At 38.0% G+C, this 21,715-nt stretch overlaps 1 protein-coding gene across 1 annotated transcript; it reads left to right on the top strand.

The window, feature by feature from the left end:
• The first annotated feature begins 6,818 nt into the window (after window positions 1-6,818).
• On the top strand, window positions 6,819-14,180 carry LOC120626393 (multiple epidermal growth factor-like domains protein 10). Its single transcript, XM_039893910.1, has 6 exons — window positions 6,819-6,972; window positions 7,880-8,000; window positions 9,601-9,686; window positions 10,511-12,727; window positions 13,175-13,299; window positions 13,756-14,180. Exons 1-6 carry the CDS (start codon window positions 6,878-6,880, stop codon window positions 13,788-13,790), a joined length of 2,679 nt encoding a protein of 892 aa, XP_039749844.1. The 5' UTR covers window positions 6,819-6,877; the 3' UTR covers window positions 13,791-14,180.
• The last annotated feature ends 7,535 nt before the right edge of the window (window positions 14,181-21,715 follow it).

Raw genomic sequence — 21,715 nt, 5'->3', positions numbered from 1 at the left:
AAAGTTTATTTCATTATCATATCAACCATTGGAAGTCCACTGCTGGACATAGATCTTATGTAGGGGTTGAGTTATAATGCCCTAGTCCTAGCACCAGCGACTCCTTACAACTCTTTTATTCGTATCACCTAGTGGAGGGATCTTCCTACGCTGCTTTTTCCAATGTAGCCTCGCTATATCAGCACCTTGAGACCGCAACGGCCCTCGGTTCTACAAGGCTCGTGCCCGGCTCGTTGCTATTTTAGCCTTTCAAGGTCACTAAAGTACGTCGCTGCAGAGCCACGTCGTTGACTCAAGATCTTTAAAATAAAATCAAAATTCAAAATAAATTTATTTCAAGTAGGCCTAGTTTGTTAGAACTTTTGAAACGTCAAGTCAGTCTGTCTGTTGTGACTCCACCACCGGTTCGGAAGGCAGATTCCACTGAGAAGAGCTGGCAAGGAACTCAGCAGATAGCTCTTTTCCAACATCATTTTATAGTTTAACAATCTTTACAATTTTTCTGTTTCGTAAGAGATGAGAGCGGAGTAGCCTGCTTCCAAGCAGACTGGTCGTTAAGGAATTCATCAGTCGCGTAGTAACCACGATTGGTTAAATGTGTTTTTATATATATATTTAAAACTTAGGTAAAGGTAGATCTAATTCCTTACCTTCGGTATCATGTTACAAAAGCATAAACCGATCCCCACAAAGGATTTCTGTTCTTTATTCAGACGATATGCAGATATCACTAATTTATATCCGTTTCTTCGAATTTCTTCACACCTGATTTGATCACGTAGAGATACTCCGAGCATAGCTATCTCTATCGACCGCTAAGAAACACGCTATTATTATAAATGCGAAAGTGTCTTTGTTTATCCTCCCTTCACGCCCTTATTAACCATGATTTCGGCAGAGTTGAAAAGACTGAGAGCAAGTTACAGAGGCTACTTTTAATGCCAGGAAAACGAATGGGTCCCACGTGATTTGAAAAAATCCGTAATTAACGCGGATGAAGAACGGCATCAACTAATATAAAAAAAAATCCGAATTCTGTAGCTAAAAACATCTTCCCATGTTGACCAGAACATTTTATGTAAAAATGTGAACATAGTGCCTGTGTAACAGAAAATACCGCGTCATATCCCGAGATCCGCCAAAATGATGTTTGTAAAGAAATAAAAATGTTTACGTTTCCCGGCCTGAATATATGCGGTTCATTATGGCCTTTATTACTGTGGAGCTCTGATCGCTAACGGCCTGGTAGGGCATATTTAAGCGACTTTTGCTTACATATTGGTTAAAACTATTAAGGCGGCAATAGCTTTTGTAATGATAATAATAATAGATATCAGACCAGTAGCGTCCGCGTTTTTTATTAACGATAGACCAGCGTGGTAGGGTGATGAAAAGATGGATACTTCATCTACATCATCGTCTGCAGCCTATTAATGGTTCACTGCTGGACACAGGCCTCATCTCCCACAGGAGAGACGGCTTAGAGCATAGACCCACCACGCTGCTCCAATGCGGGTTTGTGGGCTTTAACGACACAATTAAGTTATAATAACCGATACTGATACCTCCAACTCCGGGATGGTGCCTCATATTAATAGAAAAAACATAACACCTTATATAATTTACCCCATATATTGCGTATAAATTTACACTGAGATAGATTGCATCCTGGTAATGGATAGAATATTTTTTATCGAGGATATAAATACCCGGGGACCATTTCCGGAGTATTTAAATATATTGCATTATTGTAGAGGCCGGCGAAAAAAATCGATAAAAAAATAAATTTTACTAAGGAAAAAGTTCCATAGATGTTTCTGTCTTTAACCTTGGCAGAGTACAATCAATATCCATATCACTGTGCCTATGCACTGTTATCCGTCCGCCTTTGTTTAGCCTGACCCGGGATTCGAAAATCCTCGTGATGTGTAATCGAACATGCTAACCACTAGACCAACGAGGCAGATAGGGAATTCTTTATACACACTACAATAACATAAACAAGGGCCGTTCTTGCTCAAAAGTAAAAAATAGACCTACAGAAGGTTTATATTTTTACCAGAAACGATGTACTAGGGTAAAATAAGTTCCGAGGATCAAAAATGATGACGGCAATTTCCCTGTCTCCTTTACCTTTAATAAAACACCTATTTAGAATGTTTTAGCGACTTTATGAGGCTATGAGCCGTTTTTCGGGACGGGATGTTTTTAATTAAGCAAACAAACTTCGCCGGCTTTTAATTTAGCGTCGGATTGGTGAAGTTGGCTATCAGATCCGAGCAAAGGGTTCTGCAGAATTGTTTTAAAGTTATGCGTATATTGAGTCCAGAGTTTGTACTGTCGGATGTAGTAACATGATATCGAAATATCTACCTTAAATAGCGAGGTATTTATAAATTCGACCTCATAATATTCTGTTAGTTTGTTAATAACATGATCAGTAATAGACGTGATACATTCATATTTCCATACTCATATTATGCAAAGTGTAAATGAAGACCGAAGTAATACTTCGGAGGCTTCAGAGGTACATTATTTACTGTCACTAAGAATTGTTTGTGAAACCGAAATGCTACTAGTTCTTGAGTCAATCAGATACAGCCCTAACATCACATGCAAAATGAAAATCAAGTGACTCCTGTCACTTTAGTGAGTGGTTCGGTATTTTATCTTTAATAGGGTTGTCACATGTAAACACTAAGAATGTTTTGAAGTAATTTTGTTGTAAAAAAAATAATATGCTTCTTTTGATATAATATTTTTACTGCGCGATTCCTTATGAAATATACTTGTGCACCTTTCAACAGTTTTTCGTAATTCCGTTACACGTTCTAAATGCGAAAGTGCCTATTTGTTTGCTTGTTACATATTATGTTCCATTAGATTGCACCCTGGAGATGGATAGATTTTTTACCGAGGATATATGTCCCCGGGGACCATTTCCGGAGGATTTAAATATAATGCATTATTGTCGAGGCTAGCGAAAAATTCGATAAAAAAATAAATTTTATAATTGATTGCAAAATTTCCATAGATGTTGGGTTTTGTGCCTTTAACCTTGGCAGAGTACAATCAATATCCATATCACTGTGGCTATTCTCTGTTATCCGTCCGCCTTTGTTCAGGCAAATGTAACTACTCGACATTGCAGCATAGAAACCGAGGAGTATCCAAATAATTAAGTATACAAAAACTGACAATTCTTTGAAAAAGACCAGAATTCAAAACTAACCTCTCCATTAAAAAAATCTTTGAAGACAGAAATGGACTTCCATAAAACACATCATGAATTATCTAATTGCATATACAACATCATCTTCAGTCCTTCTCTCTCACTAAAGAGAGGTCATTGTAGCGCATTGACGCACCACGCTGCTTCAGTTCGGGTTGGCGGTATGTTACAATAATTATTACATTTTAACTATAATAGCCGGGAACGATGGTTCTGATAGCGATGAGCGATAGACACTAAAAACTGGTACTGAAAACTTGTGGACAGATAATTGTCTCCTGCCCATGCTAGCTTAGGTGAAAACTGTATTATTATCTACCGTCACCACACGGTACATAATAACACAATAGTTATTACTGGCCAGACCTGTGGTTCGAACCGAAAACCTCGTGACCCGTACTCAAATGTAGCCCCAAGTACGTTGTTTTTTTTTTCGTGTTTCTATTATTTAGATTTCCTCGCAGTTCGGTATCAGTATCAAAATATTCAGTCTCTATAATAATTTGGCAACCGCCCGCCAATATAGCTCTCTGTAGATTTTCAATTTCGATACGAAACTGAATATTATATAAATTCTACAATGTCCAGGAATTTCTGAATTTGTTGCTGGTCATTTATAGCGACTGTAATTTGGCACATAGATAGCATGCTTTCTGGAGACAAAAATAGGATTATTTTTACTAGTATTGTGTATATTCGCCTGGAGGGAAGCTTCGGCCGTGGCTAATTCTCACCCTAAAAGTTGTGCGGTCAAGTGAATTAGTACGTTACGGTAAGATAGCGCAAACCAAGTGGGTTTTATTGACGATATATCAAATGATATATATTGCATTTTATTGAAATTACCCCATAATATGCCTGCGATTAGCCTGGTGGGTTTGGGCCGTAGCCAGTTACTTTAATGAACCTACTATTCCATTTCAAAGTAGCCAAGGGCTCATTCTTATTACGATTCCGAAACGCTTAGAAACTTAATGTTTCTAATACAGTGCCATATCTTATCCTATTATTCTTATATGAATTTTTGTAAGACGAGAAGGGCGTTCCTCGGGTAGAAACATTACTTAGTTTTTAAAACACGTGAATTGCCATCTGGGTCAGGTAAGTTGGCCACTCTGTGTAGCAAAATCTGTCGTGACTCACATTTCATCAATATTCAGACAGACTCCTAGTATATATTTCACTTGAGGTGACTCTGAAAGAGGAATCCTATATTTAAGCCAAATTTCTCTAAGGAAACCGGTAACTGTGTAATTGCCCCGAAAATAAAAAAAAGCCCTTTACTCTCGCATCCTTTTTAAGCTACGGTTTCCCTGTAAATTTTATGTTACGACTCGGCCACAATTCAAAATTTTATCATTCTCTCTCCAACTACAAAACAGAGGCTTTGTGCGTCGCCACGCGTTCCATTATAAAAGTAATTAAAAACTTCAACCTGCCTGACGTCTGTTTTCGACGGCGTCTGGCCGTAGAATGCAAGCAATTAACTTTCCGCCCGGCAGTCGGTGAACTGTGAAGTTGTTTTGACCAGTTGTATTTGTAGAAATTTTAGGGTTTATTTGCAACCAGGAGCAGTGGATGTTGGCTGGGACCACAGAATAAAAAGGTACAGAATGCTGGCTTCAGCTGACTTTTTTCTACTCTGACTTTCATTCACTACCCACTGAACTATTTGACGGACGCAGAAAGAGCACTTTCAGTTAACTCAACACGTAGACGTCGCTGCGTATAGTACAGTATCATTATCATCATCATCTTGCCATGCCTTTTGTAGGGAGTTCCTAAAACCACTGTCTTGAGCCGCTGTTCAGCTCCAGCGGTTCCTTGCGATTCGCTGTCGTCATGTCATCCGTCCATGTCGTCGGGGGTCTACCAACGCTGCGTTCACCGGTGTGAGTTCGCAACACCAGCACCAGTCCATTCGAACTCCGAGCTATGTGCCCGTCCATTGCCATTTTAACTTCGAGACTCTTTGAGACTGACTTGACTCTATGTCGGTATATTAATTCATAATTTTTAAAGGCTAAATATATATTTTCTATCAACAGCTACTACGCTATTCCAATATGTGAGTTTATTAAAATACACAAACACACAGTAGGTACCAGCCCGGGATTTCGGAATTTGCGGTGATTCCCGTGCCACGGAGAGCACGTTAACCTGTCGCCTGAGCACTTTCCGGCCGTGTCGGATCTGGCGTCCTATCGGACTATAAGAGTGCGGGAATAAAGAATGCACCTGTGATTGTGCAGACACTTGTGTTATTGGGAATATTCTCGAAAGATTGCGCTGACCCTCAGCAATGTCAGCCACCGTGGCTGACCTCAGTCAGGGAAGAACTTTTGTATAGTTTATAAATTTATGTAAAACCGAATTGGCACTAGCATCTTATAAGAAAGGAGCAGCGTCTTGGGTTCAAGCTCCAAATCTCCCTCCTATAACAGATTTAACCGCCAACAAAGGGCGCTTCTTGGAGTGCCCACGAGACTATTGACGTCATAAACCTACCGATGACTAATTTAAATTATAATTTTGCACAAATATTATCAAAACGGATGCTTTGTACTTGTTTAGTAGTTATTGCCTACTGCTCGATGATTCGGTCGTATATATCTCATCTCATGTCAGAGTATACATAGTATAGCGCGTTTAGTAGGGTGACAGCATTAGTAGTATCATTATTCTCAGCCCAATAGAATCCCATTAAGAGCACAGAACTACTTTCATCCATTAAAATCCCACTGAGTGTGCTCTCAGAAAGGGATTTGTGCTTCATGCTTGTCATAGTAACAGTTATGATATTGACGTGCTTTCAGAAGTACGGGGATGTGTAACATCAATTTTTTAACTTCGGGCTGAACACTGATTTTCTTGACAGTAAAACGCCTTATCATAACGATCTGTCCTAACCTAGAAATCAAAGCCAAGGCAATGTGCAGGCTTTTCCACCATCGACGTAGTTGAGTTACCAATGCTTTCTTCTAAAGTATCATCATAATATTATAGCATTTAAAATACTTATTTTTAAAACTCATCCAAAAGACACTTCAATTTTATTTATTTGCGTAGTTGGACTCGACTCTATATCCGTGTCGGGCCAAGAATTGTTATGAAAATGAAAATGAAAAACGTTTATTACCAATTAGCAATTAAAGATAAAAACAATTTCCGTTGGCACTGTATCGTGTGTAAATTGTTATGTATTGGGTTTTTCTGTTAGGGATTCTCAGCCTCAACCCAGAGTTAGGTAGCGTCCATTCCGTGTTACGGAGAACACATTAAGCCATCGGCCTCGGTTGTCATCACTAATCTATAATAATAATCGTTAAAAGTCCACCATACAGAATTACTGCAGCGTGGTGGGTATATGCTCTGAAAACCTTTGCTACGAGAGAGGAAGCTTGTTCCCAGCGGTAGAGCGTTAATAGGCTGGTGATGATTATTAATTATACTTTGATAACAAATCTCGGTACAAGAGGCATCTCCTACACTGTACATGAACATTATGGCCACCCTTTTGATAACAAAGTGTAGGCGGAAAAATCCACTGACATAGAATAGCATTCTGAATGAATAATTTCTCATTTTGTCATTGTTCAAGTGGCACGGGCACTAATATAAAACGCCCAAATACACGTATACAACATGTTTCCGTCACCTAAAATATTTAGTGCGTGTGCGTTTATAGTGTTTGCATTAGTTTCTAGTGGGGATTGCCAAATATGTACGAGAAGAGTAAAGTGAGTACCAACCTTTATATTTAGTTCATTATTATGACGAAACCAAGAAGACAATTTAAGTACGAAAAGCATTTTTGAAATGATAATAAAAAAATCCTAGCTTATTAAGAGACAACCCCGTGCGCACTATTCCCGGTTATTTTTGTGATAACAGTCGTTATATTCGGGAGAGGCCTTTAGTTAGGTATAGGCTATCAATAACCCGAAAATACCGCCTAATGTTGCAGCATCACCTCACGGAGACTATGTCTAGAGACATACACTGACTTACGATGCCACAAACACACATACGTATAACTTATAACACCTCTCTTCTTTCTTCGGGGGTTAAAAATATGTGTTCCTGTACAGAGCTAATCCAGAACTGAAGTCGAAAGATATTGCTTAAAATGCCAGCGAGGTATTACCGTTGTCTTCGATGGACGAGCGCTGGTTTTATGTACAGATTTCCACACGAGCAATTCGCTTTATTTTGTTTTTTTTTTAAGTTACAAGCTCTTCACTGAAATTTAACCCGGTAATAAGGAATGATGAAATTTAAAATGGTAACGGGTTAACCTGTTATACGAGTTATACCCCTAATCGGTTTTTTACGCGGTGTAGTACCGGAACGCTATATCGCATGGCGGCATCGTCTTTGTCGGTAGGGTGGTGACTAGCCACAGTCTAAGCCTCCCTGCAAACCAGACCAGAAATCATATGAAAATATAATGAGCAGAATTGCCCTGCTGGGGATCGAAGCTGGGACCTCACGAGCGATCTCACGACCTCAATACCACAGCGCTCACTACTACGCCTGAGAGGTCTTCGAGTTTTACCACTTTGTGTGATGACCGGAACAATTGGTGAGTGTCCCGGTGTGGACTTATACGTCTAAATGTTTTTAAAAGCTTTTTTTTTTTTTAAGTTCACTCCGCTGGGTCCGAGAGACATACCTCCAAACGTACAGGGAATCTTATAATGGTCATTGCTTCTTCCGATGCACCAAATATCGCACCCGATCGTACCAAGCTGAAAAGAGAGTGCCGGTAAGTCTTGTATTCTTCGACCTTATATGTTCCTGGTATATCGTGTAGTGGCGACAGATCCACCCAGGTAATATAGCAGAGAACGGGCAACAGCTTCCTCACTGCTACTACAACCATCTACTGCGATTACAAATCCACTGATATAGTCAATTAGTGATGAATCCCCGTGATCTCAAACTTCTTGCTTGCCATGCGTTTTAATATCTTAATTGTTATTCGATCTTTTCTGTGGGGCAAAATTAAAACTGTGTAGGGTAAATGGGGTAGTTTTTTTAATTTATTTTTAACTTAACAGCGCAAACAGACAGATATACGGAGTAACTCATAATTTTATTATATTATGAAAATTAAGCTTAATTTGCTATAATCCGCGAACAGCAGGAGAATCTGTATGGTGTAATTATAATTACTTCAATCCACCGCTGCTCTAAATACAGATTCTCCTCCTGTTCACGGATTATAGCAAATTAAGCTTAATATTATGGATTGCCGCAAAGTAACGCCTGCTTCTGTCCAATACATAATTTTATTCTCGATTATTAATACTTACTTATTATTATTACCTAATCGGGCTGAAGAGCGGGGTTGCCGGTGTAATTAAAGGCACATGAGACTCAACACCAACGCCTCAGGTTGGCGGCCATCAAGCAGCAATTCGTAGGCCATGCTTCTTGCGTGACCCGCGAAGTGTTACCAATATGTGGGCCATACTGGTCCGTCAATTATTACTATAAAAGAGTAATTTTTATAATTTTTTTTTCTGCTCTGCATGGTGAATACTGGCAAATCCTCGCCTTGGGAGAGGCTGTTAGTCCAGCAGTGGACTGTTATAGTCTTTCGATGATGTAGTCGGTCCATCAGCCTGGGACATCATCAAAAGTATAATTATAACCAAGGGCGTTAGCTAAATCATAAAAACTCGACGGCCGATTGGCGCAGTTTGCAGCAACCCTGCTTTCTGAGCCCATGGCCATGGGTTCGATTCCCACTACTGCAAAATGTTTGTGTGATGAGCATTAATGTTTTTCTCTGTCCCAGACTCTTATTAATATTCAAAGTATTTATGTATATTATACATAAGAATATTCACCAGTCATCTTAATACCCATAACACAAGCAACGCTTACTTTGGGGCTAGATGGCGATGTGTGTATTGTCGTAGTATATTAATATTATTTATTAAATAAATAGATTGATAATTTGACGATATACATAAAGATAAACTGTTAATATCCAATGAGTTCGAGAAAAAAGTTACTTTCTCTAGATAACATATCCTACAATGTCATATTTTAGTGGCAGTCTTTTATATTGGTAACAATTTAAATTTTTCCCTTGTTCCAAATTATATTTTTTTTTTGATACTTCCTTGAACTTTATTATATGGAGAGGGATCTTATTTGACGTCAGAATTACTAATCTGGTAATAATAATTGTTAGTGTTAAGAAATAAGACAACGCAATATTTCTTGAAATATATATTTTAAACAAGCTGTTGGTATGCTCTCGGTGCTATATGTTCTCTTAAAGGCTCAGAGGAAAAGTAAATAACCATATTTTGAACTCAAAAGTTCTTTACCTGCCCTTCTTGTGTTTTCAGAAAAACGTCGTGGAAACTCTCGACGAATGTTGTATGGGCTATTACCAAACGGAAAGTTCATCTGGTAGTTTATTTTCAAGTGAGAGGTAAACTATGTACATTCGATTTCTATAATATTACGAAGTAATACTTCAATTAACGCGTTAGGAAAAAAATCTCTTACGAAGTTATACTTCATTCATGAGAAAATCCGATGAGAGTGATTTTTTCAAATGAGACTAATAACTTTACTAGGTATTAATAGTTTGACTCAGTTTCAATGCCTAAAAAAACATTTTTAACCCCCGATAATTTTGAAGCGTCTGTGTGTATGTGTGTGTGTATGTTTTCTTTTTTCTTCTTTGTTGGAAATGTGAATTAGTCAGGAGTGTTCTTAGCTATGTTGATGAAAATCGCTACAAGATGGCCGCAAACTCAAAATGGCGGAGTAAATATTTTGTCACACCTCCCTAAATATGGATATTATATGGATAGATAAAAGGGTTTGATTAGTAGAATACGATACACTATAAAAAAATTAAAATCCAAAATGGCCGCCGCCACAAAAGTAGTAAATAAACATATTTTTTTCTAGTAGAATATTTGATTTTTTTTTATTTTGATCTCTCTTCATGACTTTGACTAGAATAACTAGAACTCCTACAACGAAAAGTAAGCCTAATACTCTCATTGTATATTATGGAATTTGGCAAAGTAATCCCGGCTGCCATCCAATACTAGGAGATAATTTGTGATTTACGCTTCAGGAGTATAAACTCTTAATCGCGTACTTATAAACAGACGCAAGAGTATTTTTTTAAAGGAACATCAATTGGGTTTTATTTCGAACTTTATGATGTTTATTATTATATATAACTATTAAGTAATACAAATAAAGGTGTTGTTATTAAAATTAGCCATCCTTTCACAGAATTAAATGTGAACCGATCTGCAGACCATCATGTAGAAATGGCTATTGCAAGTCGCCAGGTCGATGCGCATGTTACGAAGGCTACCAATTAGCCAGATACATGTGCTATCCCATATGCGATAAAAATTGTGAGCATGGAACATGCATAGAGCCGAATAAATGTAAGTGTGATTTTGGATATGAATTGCAAAATGGCACTTGTAAACCTCATTGCAACGAGCCGTGTATCAACGCCAGCTGCATCGCTCCGGATACATGCGAATGCCTCCCCGGATATAGAAAATCTGAAAACAACCTTTGTCTTCCTTACTGTTCCAATGGATGTACTCACGGGACTTGCGTGAGTCCGGAAAACTGCAGTTGTGACGATGGTTGGTACAAAAATGAAAATACTTGTGCGCCACGTTGTGATATTGATTGCGGTGGCGGTTATTGCGGAGCTCCGAATACTTGCGTATGTTACCAAGGCTATAAATATTCGGAAAATGGGACTTGTGTACCTCATTGTTCAAATGGATGTCTCCACGGAACTTGTGTTAGTCCAGAAAACTGCACTTGTAACGATGGATACCGAAAAAATTCAGTGGACGAAGCTTGTTTACCCGTTTGTGACTTTGAATGCGGCAATGGTGGTGCATGCGATGCCCCAAACCATTGTAATTGTCACGTTGGATACGAAAAATCGGTTAACGGATCCTGTGTTGCTGTTTGCGACAGTGAGTGTATCCATGGAACTTGTTTCAGCCCGCATGTGTGTACTTGTAACGCTGGATATGAAAAAAGACCAGAAAATGATACGTGTCTACCGATTTGTGAAATAGATTGCGGAACCGGTGGTACCTGTGTTGGTCCAAACGTTTGTGAATGCCACAGAGGTCATAAGAAGTCAAAAAATGATACGTGTATACCTCATTGCTTTAGTGGATGTTTCCACGGTACCTGCGTTAGTCCTGAGAACTGCAGCTGTGATGACGGGTGGTATAAAAATGAAAACATTTGTTCGCCCCGATGTGATAGCGATTGTGGAGGCGGTACCTGTGTAGCTCCTAACATTTGCATGTGCCACGTTGGATATAATAATTCGGAAAACGGAACATGCTTACCTTATTGCTCAAATGGATGTCTCCATGGAACGTGTGTAAGTCCAGAAAACTGTACTTGCAACTATGGATATCAAAAAAATTCAAGCGACGAAGTTTGCTTACCTGTTTGTGATTATGAATGTGGTGATGGTGGCACATGCACTGCCCCGAACCACTGCGATTGCCATCATGGTTATAAGAAAAATGTAAATGGTACGTGTCAGCCAGTTTGTAGTTTTGATTGCGGAGTGGGTGGTACATGTCATAGTCCAGATTTTTGCGAATGTCACAGTGGTTATAAAAAAACAAATGATTGGGTCTGTGTACCTCATTGCTCTAATGAATGTCTCCACGGTACTTGTGTTGGTCCCGAAAATTGTACATGTGACTTTGGATGGTATAAAAATTCTGACGATGGTGCTTGCTATCCCATTTGTGAACCTAGCTGCGGCGAAGGCGGTATTTGCATTTCTCCGAATGTGTGTCAATGTAACGCTACTTATGAATTAACAGATACTGGAACATGTGCACCTTATTGTTCTCAAGGTTGCCCAAACGGCATTTGTATTAAACCAGAAATATGTCAATGTCTTGAAGACTGGAGTAAAAATGAGTCGGGTGATTGTACACCCATTTGTGAAAAACCTTGCGGCAACGGTTCCTGCTTAGCACCAAATATTTGCAAATGTTTCGAAGGATACAAATTAGATGAAGAAAATGCTTTTGATTTTTTTAATGAATCACTTTGCATTCCTAAATGTAGGGGATGTAATGGTACTTGTATAGCTCCAGATTTGTGCAGTTGTGATGTTCCTTTCGAAGCAAAGAATGTTTCAATAAATGATGGAGACTGTAATTGTCACACGAACTGTACTAAAGACTCCATAAAATGTGACCATATTGTTTGTGTTACGGTAAAAGGCGATTGGGATCCTACCACGGATGTGACATATAGTATTTCAAGTAATGTTAACTACACCAGTATTCCTTACGGTGAAAAAAATGATACGATAACTTATGAGCCAAGTGTTGATGAAAATCATGGTGTCACAGTTGATGTTAAAGTTGTCGAAACAATTAACGGTACAGAAAATAATGAAAGTAGTTCTTTAGTTAATACCACGAAAAGTTATTGGTAAGCATTGATATGAAAAGCATGTTTATTGATAGAACTAAATCAAAATATTTTCAAGTGATCTTGTACTATTTTAAACTTAAGGTAAAATTCTTCTTCTCGATGTCTTGATATCGATGTTGTTTTTTTTTAATGAATGATGAAACCATTATCGTCATCAAAATGTCAAGCAATGGAGGCCTTGTAGGGGGTTGCATATACCATATTATGCCGTTATGTGCATATACCATATAGTGGCTTATTTGATATCTATCTACCTCATCGGGGGATCTACCAACGCTAAGTTTACCGGTGCGTGATCTTTGGACCCAAACGCCATCGGTTCTCTGAGCTATGCATCTCGCCCATTGCCAATGTTTGTGTATCTTCTAATTCCTGATTTGATCACCTAGAGATACTCTCAATTGTTTGCTTGTTTGGTTTAGATTGGTTTTAAATTTGTTTCAGGTCACAATACTGGATTTTTATCGTTGCATTTGTTGTAGTTTTAACAACAATTGTAGGCCTAGTTTTAGTTATGAAGCGAAGGGCGCTTTCAGATTACTGTAACGGAGGCACTTACCCTCTCGAAGGTAAAATCCTAATCCTAACTAATATTATAAATGCGAAAGTGTGCTTGTTTGTTGCGGATTTAAGTAGGACATCCCGAAACGAAGTACGACGTATTGACGACGAATTTATAATTTCTAAATATTCTCTGGTCTGGTCTGGTGGGAGGCTTCGGCCAGGTAATTACTACCATACTAACAGACGTGCCGCAGTTTATTTACTATATATATTTCACAATAATGGAAAAATTAAACCTTTGAATTCATTTGTTTTAAATTCTTTTACTACCTATGAGAATATTTTATGCTAGATTGAATTTTGTATAGCAATCGCTATAGTCTGTTTCTTGGCCAAATATAATTTATTGAACCGAGAGACCGGTGAAGTCGCATGCAAAAGTTAGTAATAATAAACAGTAGGGCCACTTTCCCACCTGACCTTTGGAACTTGAATGTTAAGAATTAATGTTCTTTTTTCAGATGAAAAAACAATAGATTTGTCTACCTCTTTGTGAAGAACAAAAATATAGAATCATCGAATATCTTTGGACACGTCAGGACGATTCAAGCAAACTCCACCTGGCTGTTATTAGTCTATGAAATTAAAATTAGTAAATAATAGCATTAGGTCTTCATCATTGTTCTCAACTTGATGTCACAATTCTGGGTAAAGAATTACCTTAAATAAGAAGAAGAAGAAAAAGGATTTCAAGCTTAGACCTTTTTAATGACCTTCCTGGCGCAGCGTTTAGCGTTGTGGTTCTAACTTAAAGGTCTCGGGTTTGATTAGGGGTAGGGGCAATATGGGAATTTATATTTGTTGTATTTTATCTCGTCTGGACTGGTGGGAGGCTTTGGTCGGGGCTAGTTACCACCCTACCGAAATAGACGTCGTAAGCGATTAAGTGTTCCGGTGCAGTTACCCCGCTACCATTTTAGACTGTAACATCACTTACTACCAGGTGAGATTGCACTCAAGGGCTAACTTGTAGTGGATTAAAACAAAATATTCCACGTTTATCCAGGTATATGGTTTTAAATTAATAGGTAATAGGTAGGTTATAATTAGGTAATATGGTTTTAAATTGAAAAAAAAACAAAATGTGCCGCTAAGCGATTTGACGTTCAGGTAGAATCGATATGGACTTAAACATCAGATTTGCCAACAACAACAGAACCGCTGCCATCTTAGACTGCATTATCAATTACCAACATGTAAGATGTGCAGACAAGGGTTAACTTGTAGTGGAATAAAAAATAATTATATTAGAGATATTAAGGCTTTATTAACTTTGTTTCTAAATTAATAATGTCTCACCGCTGGATACAAACTTCTGTCTCAAAAGAGATTTAAAAACTTAGACATACCACAGCCGACAGCTGGATGGCGCAGTGGGCGCCTTTCTGAGCTCGAGGCCGTTTGTTTGATTCCCAAAACTGTAAAACGTTTGTGTGATTAACATGGATCTTTTAAAGTTTCTGGGTGTTTATCTCTATATTATAAGTATTTATGTGTATTGTATTCATAAAAATATTCATCAGCTATCTTAGATGGCGATGTGTGTATCGTGGTAGTACCTATATTTATTTATTTATCCAGGACTTGCTGTCGGAAATTAAGTATTATTATTAGGTATATGTTACTGATAATAACCGGGAAGATCGGCGGTTAAATGTGCTATGCGAAGCACGAATATGGACATCACCAAAATTATAAGTCCGGAACTGTTTTTACACACAAACAACTGTTTTTATTATCAAAAGCTTAATTTGCTATACTCCGCGAAAAGCAGGAGAATCTGTGTGGTGTTAATTTATAATTTCTTCAATCCTTATACTCATATATCCTCAGGAGATGTTGACTTTACAATGAATAATTGTTATAAAGTCAACATCTCCTGAGGATGCTCCGGTTTCGGAGCGAAACGTGCGTAGAGGGTATATTGCCGAAGATCTGTTTGGTGTGGAGTATAAGGATTGAAGAAATTATAAATTACACCACACAGATTCTCCTGCTTTTCGCGGAGTATAGAAAATTAAGCTTAATTTTGATAGTATATCATGGATTTCCGCAAAGTAACGCCTGCTTCTATCTTTTTTTTTATTTATTATCTATATCGCCCTTTCTCCGTGGGCCTTACATAAGAACTGCAACCATACCCTCTTGTAGGGAACAATGCTGCCTGGCGTCATAAATAGGCGTGGCGGTGTTGCATCCCCACTATATCAGATAAAGCAAAAACTACTACGTACCTACTACAAAATATAGAAATTGTAGTGAGAATACAGTCCAGGGACTCCTTATAGTAGGATATAAAATGAATATTCTTTTTAAGGTTTAATACCACTACTTTTAGACCAGTCAAGCAAAAACGCTACTCCTACTACAAAATATAGAAATTGCAGGGAGTCGATGTACCTACTACACACCACTACTTTTAGACCTTTCAAATTAAGAGATTTACGCAGGTACAACAACATTATCAGCACTGTGTAGAATAATAAATATATTATTTAACATATTATTGTATTTTTATTGAATTCTTCGGTTTTGAATTTCGGTTTTTTTTTTGATAGCTAGTACAGTTTTTTTATACCTCAAGACCCACTTACGGAAGGCCTTTAAAACGGAAAGAAACATTAAAATTGGTTCAGTTTTGTGTGAGCAATAATGTAAAAATTAATGTTTTGGTATCGTAAAAAATATTTTAAATTTCTTATGAGGGGTTTATTTCCTTTTGAGTTTCTTTAGATGTTATGTTTGAAGATAAAAAACCATATATACCCCAGAGAGATATAACAAAAATGCACATATAACGATCTCTCACTGGCAAGCGAAAGTTCAAAATTCACAATCATTATCGGCCCACTATAGATCTGCTCTCAGAATTAGAAGACTTGAGAACGTGGATTACTCTCAGGCATGCAGATTTCCTCACAAAGTTTTACTAGTAGTTACTTTTTTTTGTTTTGTTTTTAGTTTTACTTTGCCAAGATTAAATAAAACAATTAAAGCAAGCATAATTAAGTAAATCGATTCTTTATATTATTATAAATGTTCTGTTGCAACAGACATACCATATAAAGGACAAACCAACCAAAATTGTTGGTTGCTTATTATATGGTATTTACAATATTAGTATCAGAATAATACATAAAATAAATTGTCTGTCAGAGCTACTTTGTAACTGAAAAACTTTGTTATGGTTTTGTTTAATAACACTCGTTACCTTGTACGTTAATTTTAGAACGGAGTCAGGAGACGATGTTTGTCTCTGGGAAGAAAATTAGGAAGAAAAGCAAAAGCAATGTAGAATAATTACCACAGAGCATCTACAGAATCTGATTCTGAAATCTGATCTATTAGTCTGTTGTCTCGCACGTAAATGTAGTGTTTGTATGCTCATTGATATAAATTATCGTATGTTTGTTTCAAGAGCAGTGTGGTTTAGTGTATCTAAGTAGCGACTAGTAGCTAGTAGTAGGCAATTTGAGAATTTATAATTTCTGGAGATTCTCTTGTCTAGTCAGGTAGGACGCTTCGGCCGTTGCTAGTTACCACCCTACCGACAATGACGTGCCGCCAAGTGATATAGCGTTTCGGTACGATGTCGCGTTGAAATGTATTAGGTGTGTGGGTCTCCTATAACTGCCATAGTCCTTAACATGTTGGCCCGTTACCATCTTAGACTGCATCTACACTTACCATCACGTGTGATGGCAGTCAAGGGCTAACTTGTACCTAGTTAAATAAAAAAAAACTCGATCGGCTTAAAGAGTTTCGCAATTAAAGATCATTGGGAAACTCTGCTTTCTGGGCGGGAGCTCTAGTACTGAGGTTGACCCAACAAAATTAGGACATTACTGACGACAGAGTTTATATGTAGCGGATAGTAAACTATTTTAAACGAGAAATATTTAACTGTCTACTGGCTGTTTCCCGCGGCTTTTTTTATTTTACAAAAAGGTCGTATCGCAATGTTATATTAACGCGGATACCAAGCACGTAAACCTCTCCCGTTCGTCACCTAAGATTTATTTTTCATTATTTCCGAAGTAAAGGACTTAATAACAAGCTGTGGGCAAGGTTTATTTAAAAGACCTCCGTGGCGCAACGGTGAGCGCTATAAATTTAAGTAGGAAACCCTGAGTTCGGTTCCCGGCAGGGGAAAATTTGGGAATTTATTATTTCTGAATTTTCTCTTGTTTGGTCTGGTGGGAAGTTTTAGCCGTGGCTAGTTACCACCCTACCGAAAATTACGTCGCGCTAAGCGATTAAGTGTTCCGCTGCGATGTCGCGTAGAAACCAATTAGAGGTATGACTACCATACTCCCTAACAGGTTAGCCCGTTGCCATCTTAGATTGCATCATCACTTCCCACCAGGTAAGATTGCAGTCAGGGCTAACTTGTATTGGAATAAAAAAAATATATAGGACTAGCTGTTGCCCGCGACTTCGTCCGCTTTTGTTTTTGTTTTTCGAAAGACATGTGTTATATAAATGTGGCACACTTTATGTATTTAGGATAGCTAAGCCTGGTTTAAAATCGTCAAACACTTTCGTCCCCTCTCCCGAGAGAACTGAGCTTAATTTCTGGATAAAAAGCATCCTATATTACTTCTAATACCTTCAGGAATATGCGTACAAAGTTTCGTGATGATCGGTTTAGTAGTTTTTGCATGAAAGCGTAACAAACAAACTTACATTCATATTTATAATATTACTAGCTGTTGCCCGCGACTTCGTCTGCGTTTCATTTTGTTTTTTGATGTGGCGTTGAATATAGTTGTAGTTCTAAAAAAAAAAAAAAAGTATTCATACTGAATACTTTTTTTTTTAAATAAATGAGGGGTTTGCTGCTGTCCGCTGAGGAGTTCTGTCCTCTATCTCCAACCACATTCATCAGATCTACACAAAGTTTAGGTAAAATTAAACACATATTATAACCTCTATGTACAAAAATAATTATTTAAATCGGTTATAACTTGACAGAGCTATGGTGTAAAATCATCAAACACTTTCATCCCCTCTCCCAAAGGAACCGAGCTTAATGTCGGGATAAAAAGTATCCTATATTACTTCTAACACTTCCAAGAATATGTGTACAAAGTTTCATGAGGATCGGTTGAGCAGTTTTTGCGTGAGAGCGTAACAAACTAACTTACATGGACATTTATAATATTAAGTAGGGATAAGTAGGGAAGTAGGGATAGGGATAGTCTTGTCAATAAAATCAATATCATTATTTCAGGCTTAAATCATATTATTCATCATCATATGTACACATAGACGTCCCCTGCTGGACATAAGTCTTTTGTAGGGAGTTCCAAATATCACGGATTTGTGCCGCTTGCGACCAGCGGCTCCCTGCGACGTTTGATAAAGCCTGTCCACCTTGTTAGAAATTTATATATAACTTTTATAGATAAGAAGCTTTCTAATGGTGTAAGAAGTATTAAAATCAACATGGAATACTTTATATACCTGACAATCGAACTGTTACCGCTTGCATAAACAAGAATGTTCAAACGCGAGGTAGGACGTTTTTTTATATAGACAAAGTTCAATTTGCAGTAAAGCAAAAGTTTATCAAACTATATCTGAAAAGTGAACTTATTTAAATACAAATCAAAATCATCATCTTTATCAACCATTAGCAGTCCACTGTAAATCATGAGACTCCTCTCAAAATGAGAAGGGGTTAGGCCGTAGTCTACCGCGCTGGTCACGTGCGGATTGGTAGACTTCACACGCCTTATACAACGTTATGGAGAACTCTCAGGCATGCAGGTGTCCTCACGATGTTTTCCTTTACCGTTAAAGCAAGCTTCACTTATTTGCTTAAATTGAAAACGCACATAACTCCGAAAAGGTAGACATGCGTGCCGGGGATCAAACTCGGTCTCCCCAAAATTGTGACCGCAGCTCTAACCACTAGTCTATCTTCACAAACACTAATGTGACCAATTAAAAACCTCGCGTAAGGCTTACAGGGTATCTATTTAACTCTCTCTGTCTCTCTTTTAATACTCGCTGTTATGACAATGTCCAACCAAATTTCCAATTTTCAATTTATTTTCGTTCCACTGAAACAATTTACCTGTATAAAATGTTCATAATAAATGATAAACATGTTTTTAATTGTTTCAGGTAAAACAACAGGATACATGCAGTGCAATTAAGCAGCAACAACATGAACATGGCTTTGTTGTGCGTACAATGTTGTAATTACATTTTCTATACAATTTTAGGTAAATCAAAAAAAAAAAAAAGCACAACTATTTTCAGTTTGGTAGGTAGGTTTATAACCTTTATGTTAAAGACCTAAGTTTTCAGCCCCTTTTTCGAAGGAAATGAATTTGCACCTCTAACTTTTCGGTTTTGTGTTAAGCAATTCTCTGCTTTAACGGTGAAGGAAAACATAGTGTGGAAACCTGCAACCTGCAAAGGTCTCTTCTCAGAATGTGTAGGGTTCAGGCCGTAGTGTACTATGCTGGCGAAGTGCGGATTGGTAAACTTCACGCGCCGTTGAGAACTTTACGAAGAACTCTCTGACATGCAGGTCACCACACGATTTTTTCAACGTTAAAGCAAGTTATATTTATATAGCTTAAATGTAAAAAACATAAATAAATTAAACCAGTAACCCACTAGTAAATCACAACTCGATGACAAGGACCATCTGTATCAAATAAAAGAAACTGAATCTTCTTTTACTTGATCGGTTTTTAAATGACAGAGTTGTAAGGTAGCAAACATAAATTCAAAATACAGCCGGAATTAGGTAATAGATATAGATTAAACTAAGTGTAATGATTGCTTCAATCTCATCAATTATTTCAAGGGGTCAACGCTCTTGTAATTAACTTCTCAGCAGGGCTAGCACAGGCAGGAGTTAAAAATTTTTATACCCCCTGAGAGGGGATATAATTAACGTGTCCACCTGCTAAAGGACACATGGAACGGAAACATGGAATAGGGGAAGTTTACTCCTGTTTATTATTAAGCACATATTATTTGGATATTATTTCCACTTGTGCGTCACTGCTCTGAGAGTTGAAAGCTGTATAAAAAGATAAATTTTTATCCTTTCGCCAGGGAGATAATTGTCTCCTGCCCATGCTAGCCGTGCTGACGGGGAAAAACTACGCGCAGAAACCTTTTTTTTTAATTCCACCGCAAGTTAGCCTTTGACTGCAATCTCACCGTTGTTACTCGTAGTAAAAGATGACGCAGTCCATGATGGTAGCGGGATAACCTGTTGGGGAGTATGGTAGTGATACTCCAAATTGGTTTTTACGGCATCGCAACTAAACACTCAATCGCTTAGCGGCACGTCTTAGTCGCAAAGTGACATGACCAGAGAAATCTTAGAAATTATAAACTCCCAAATTGCCCTTGTCGGGAATCTAGCCCGGGACTTCTGCTTAAATTCACAACGCTCACCGTTGCGCCAGGGAGGTCGTCAAAATATCTCCCTGTATTAAAACGAACAGGTGACAATATGTACTCATTTTTTGTTTCAAACAGGGTTCATTCCCTGAAACACAACCCTCGAACTTTTCGAATTTAGTACAGCTTAAGTGACAACTTGACAGCGGTAAGAAGGCGTTGGGTATAAATAAAATAAATGGACTGTGACCCGCGCGAGGCCTGCCGTAGACGTCAAATGGGACGATTATTAATCGTTGAGGCTTTTGGCGAAGTTATATTAATAATCCTACTCTAACTCTATGATGTGGAGAGCCAAGAGAGTAACTGTCGATTAAAAAAAAAACGCTGCGCAGGTAGACCCGCCCACTTGGTGAATAAAGGACATGAAATGAATCCGAAAGAGGAGCTGAATACAAGCCGAAAAAGACTGTGGAATCGAGCTCACTACAAAAGACCGCCCACCAGGCCCACCGTACAGACAGGCCCATCAGTAGACCTCCAGCGGTAGAAGAAATTATAAAGATAGTAGGTCCATTCGCACCAATCTGAGCCGATATGTACTAAAAACAACAACAAAAAATCCAACCATCGAAAAACACTAGTTAAAGTTCAAAACTGAATTAAATGTTTCATAGTAGCATGATAAATTGCATACGTCGCTGCAAATTAAAAGCGAGCCGAGTGATTGAAAGTTACAGTGGGAACGCTATTTAATCAATACATTCCATCGAAAAATGTTTTGTATTCAATAATAACTGTTTGGGAGCCGTGAATGTGAAGTGAACGAATGCGAATGAACACTGAATTTCGATAATATTCAGGTATACCGAAACAGGCATGGTATTTTCGATGTTCCGAATTCTTTATTTATTGAAATTACTGAAAGTGGTGACTGCCCAGTGGGTAGACCTTTGACTTAACTTTCGTGGGGAGTGTGAGTTTGAATCCCAGCACGCACCTCTAACTTTTTTAAGTTATAGCGTTTTAGACATTAACATATCACTT

The sequence above is a fragment of the Pararge aegeria genome, chromosome 9, assembly GCF_905163445.1.
Source record: "Pararge aegeria chromosome 9, ilParAegt1.1, whole genome shotgun sequence".
NCBI lineage: Eukaryota > Metazoa > Arthropoda > Insecta > Lepidoptera > Nymphalidae > Pararge > Pararge aegeria.
The sequence above is the reverse complement of the archived record's forward strand: the minus strand, read 5'-3'. Positions and strand labels throughout refer to the sequence as shown.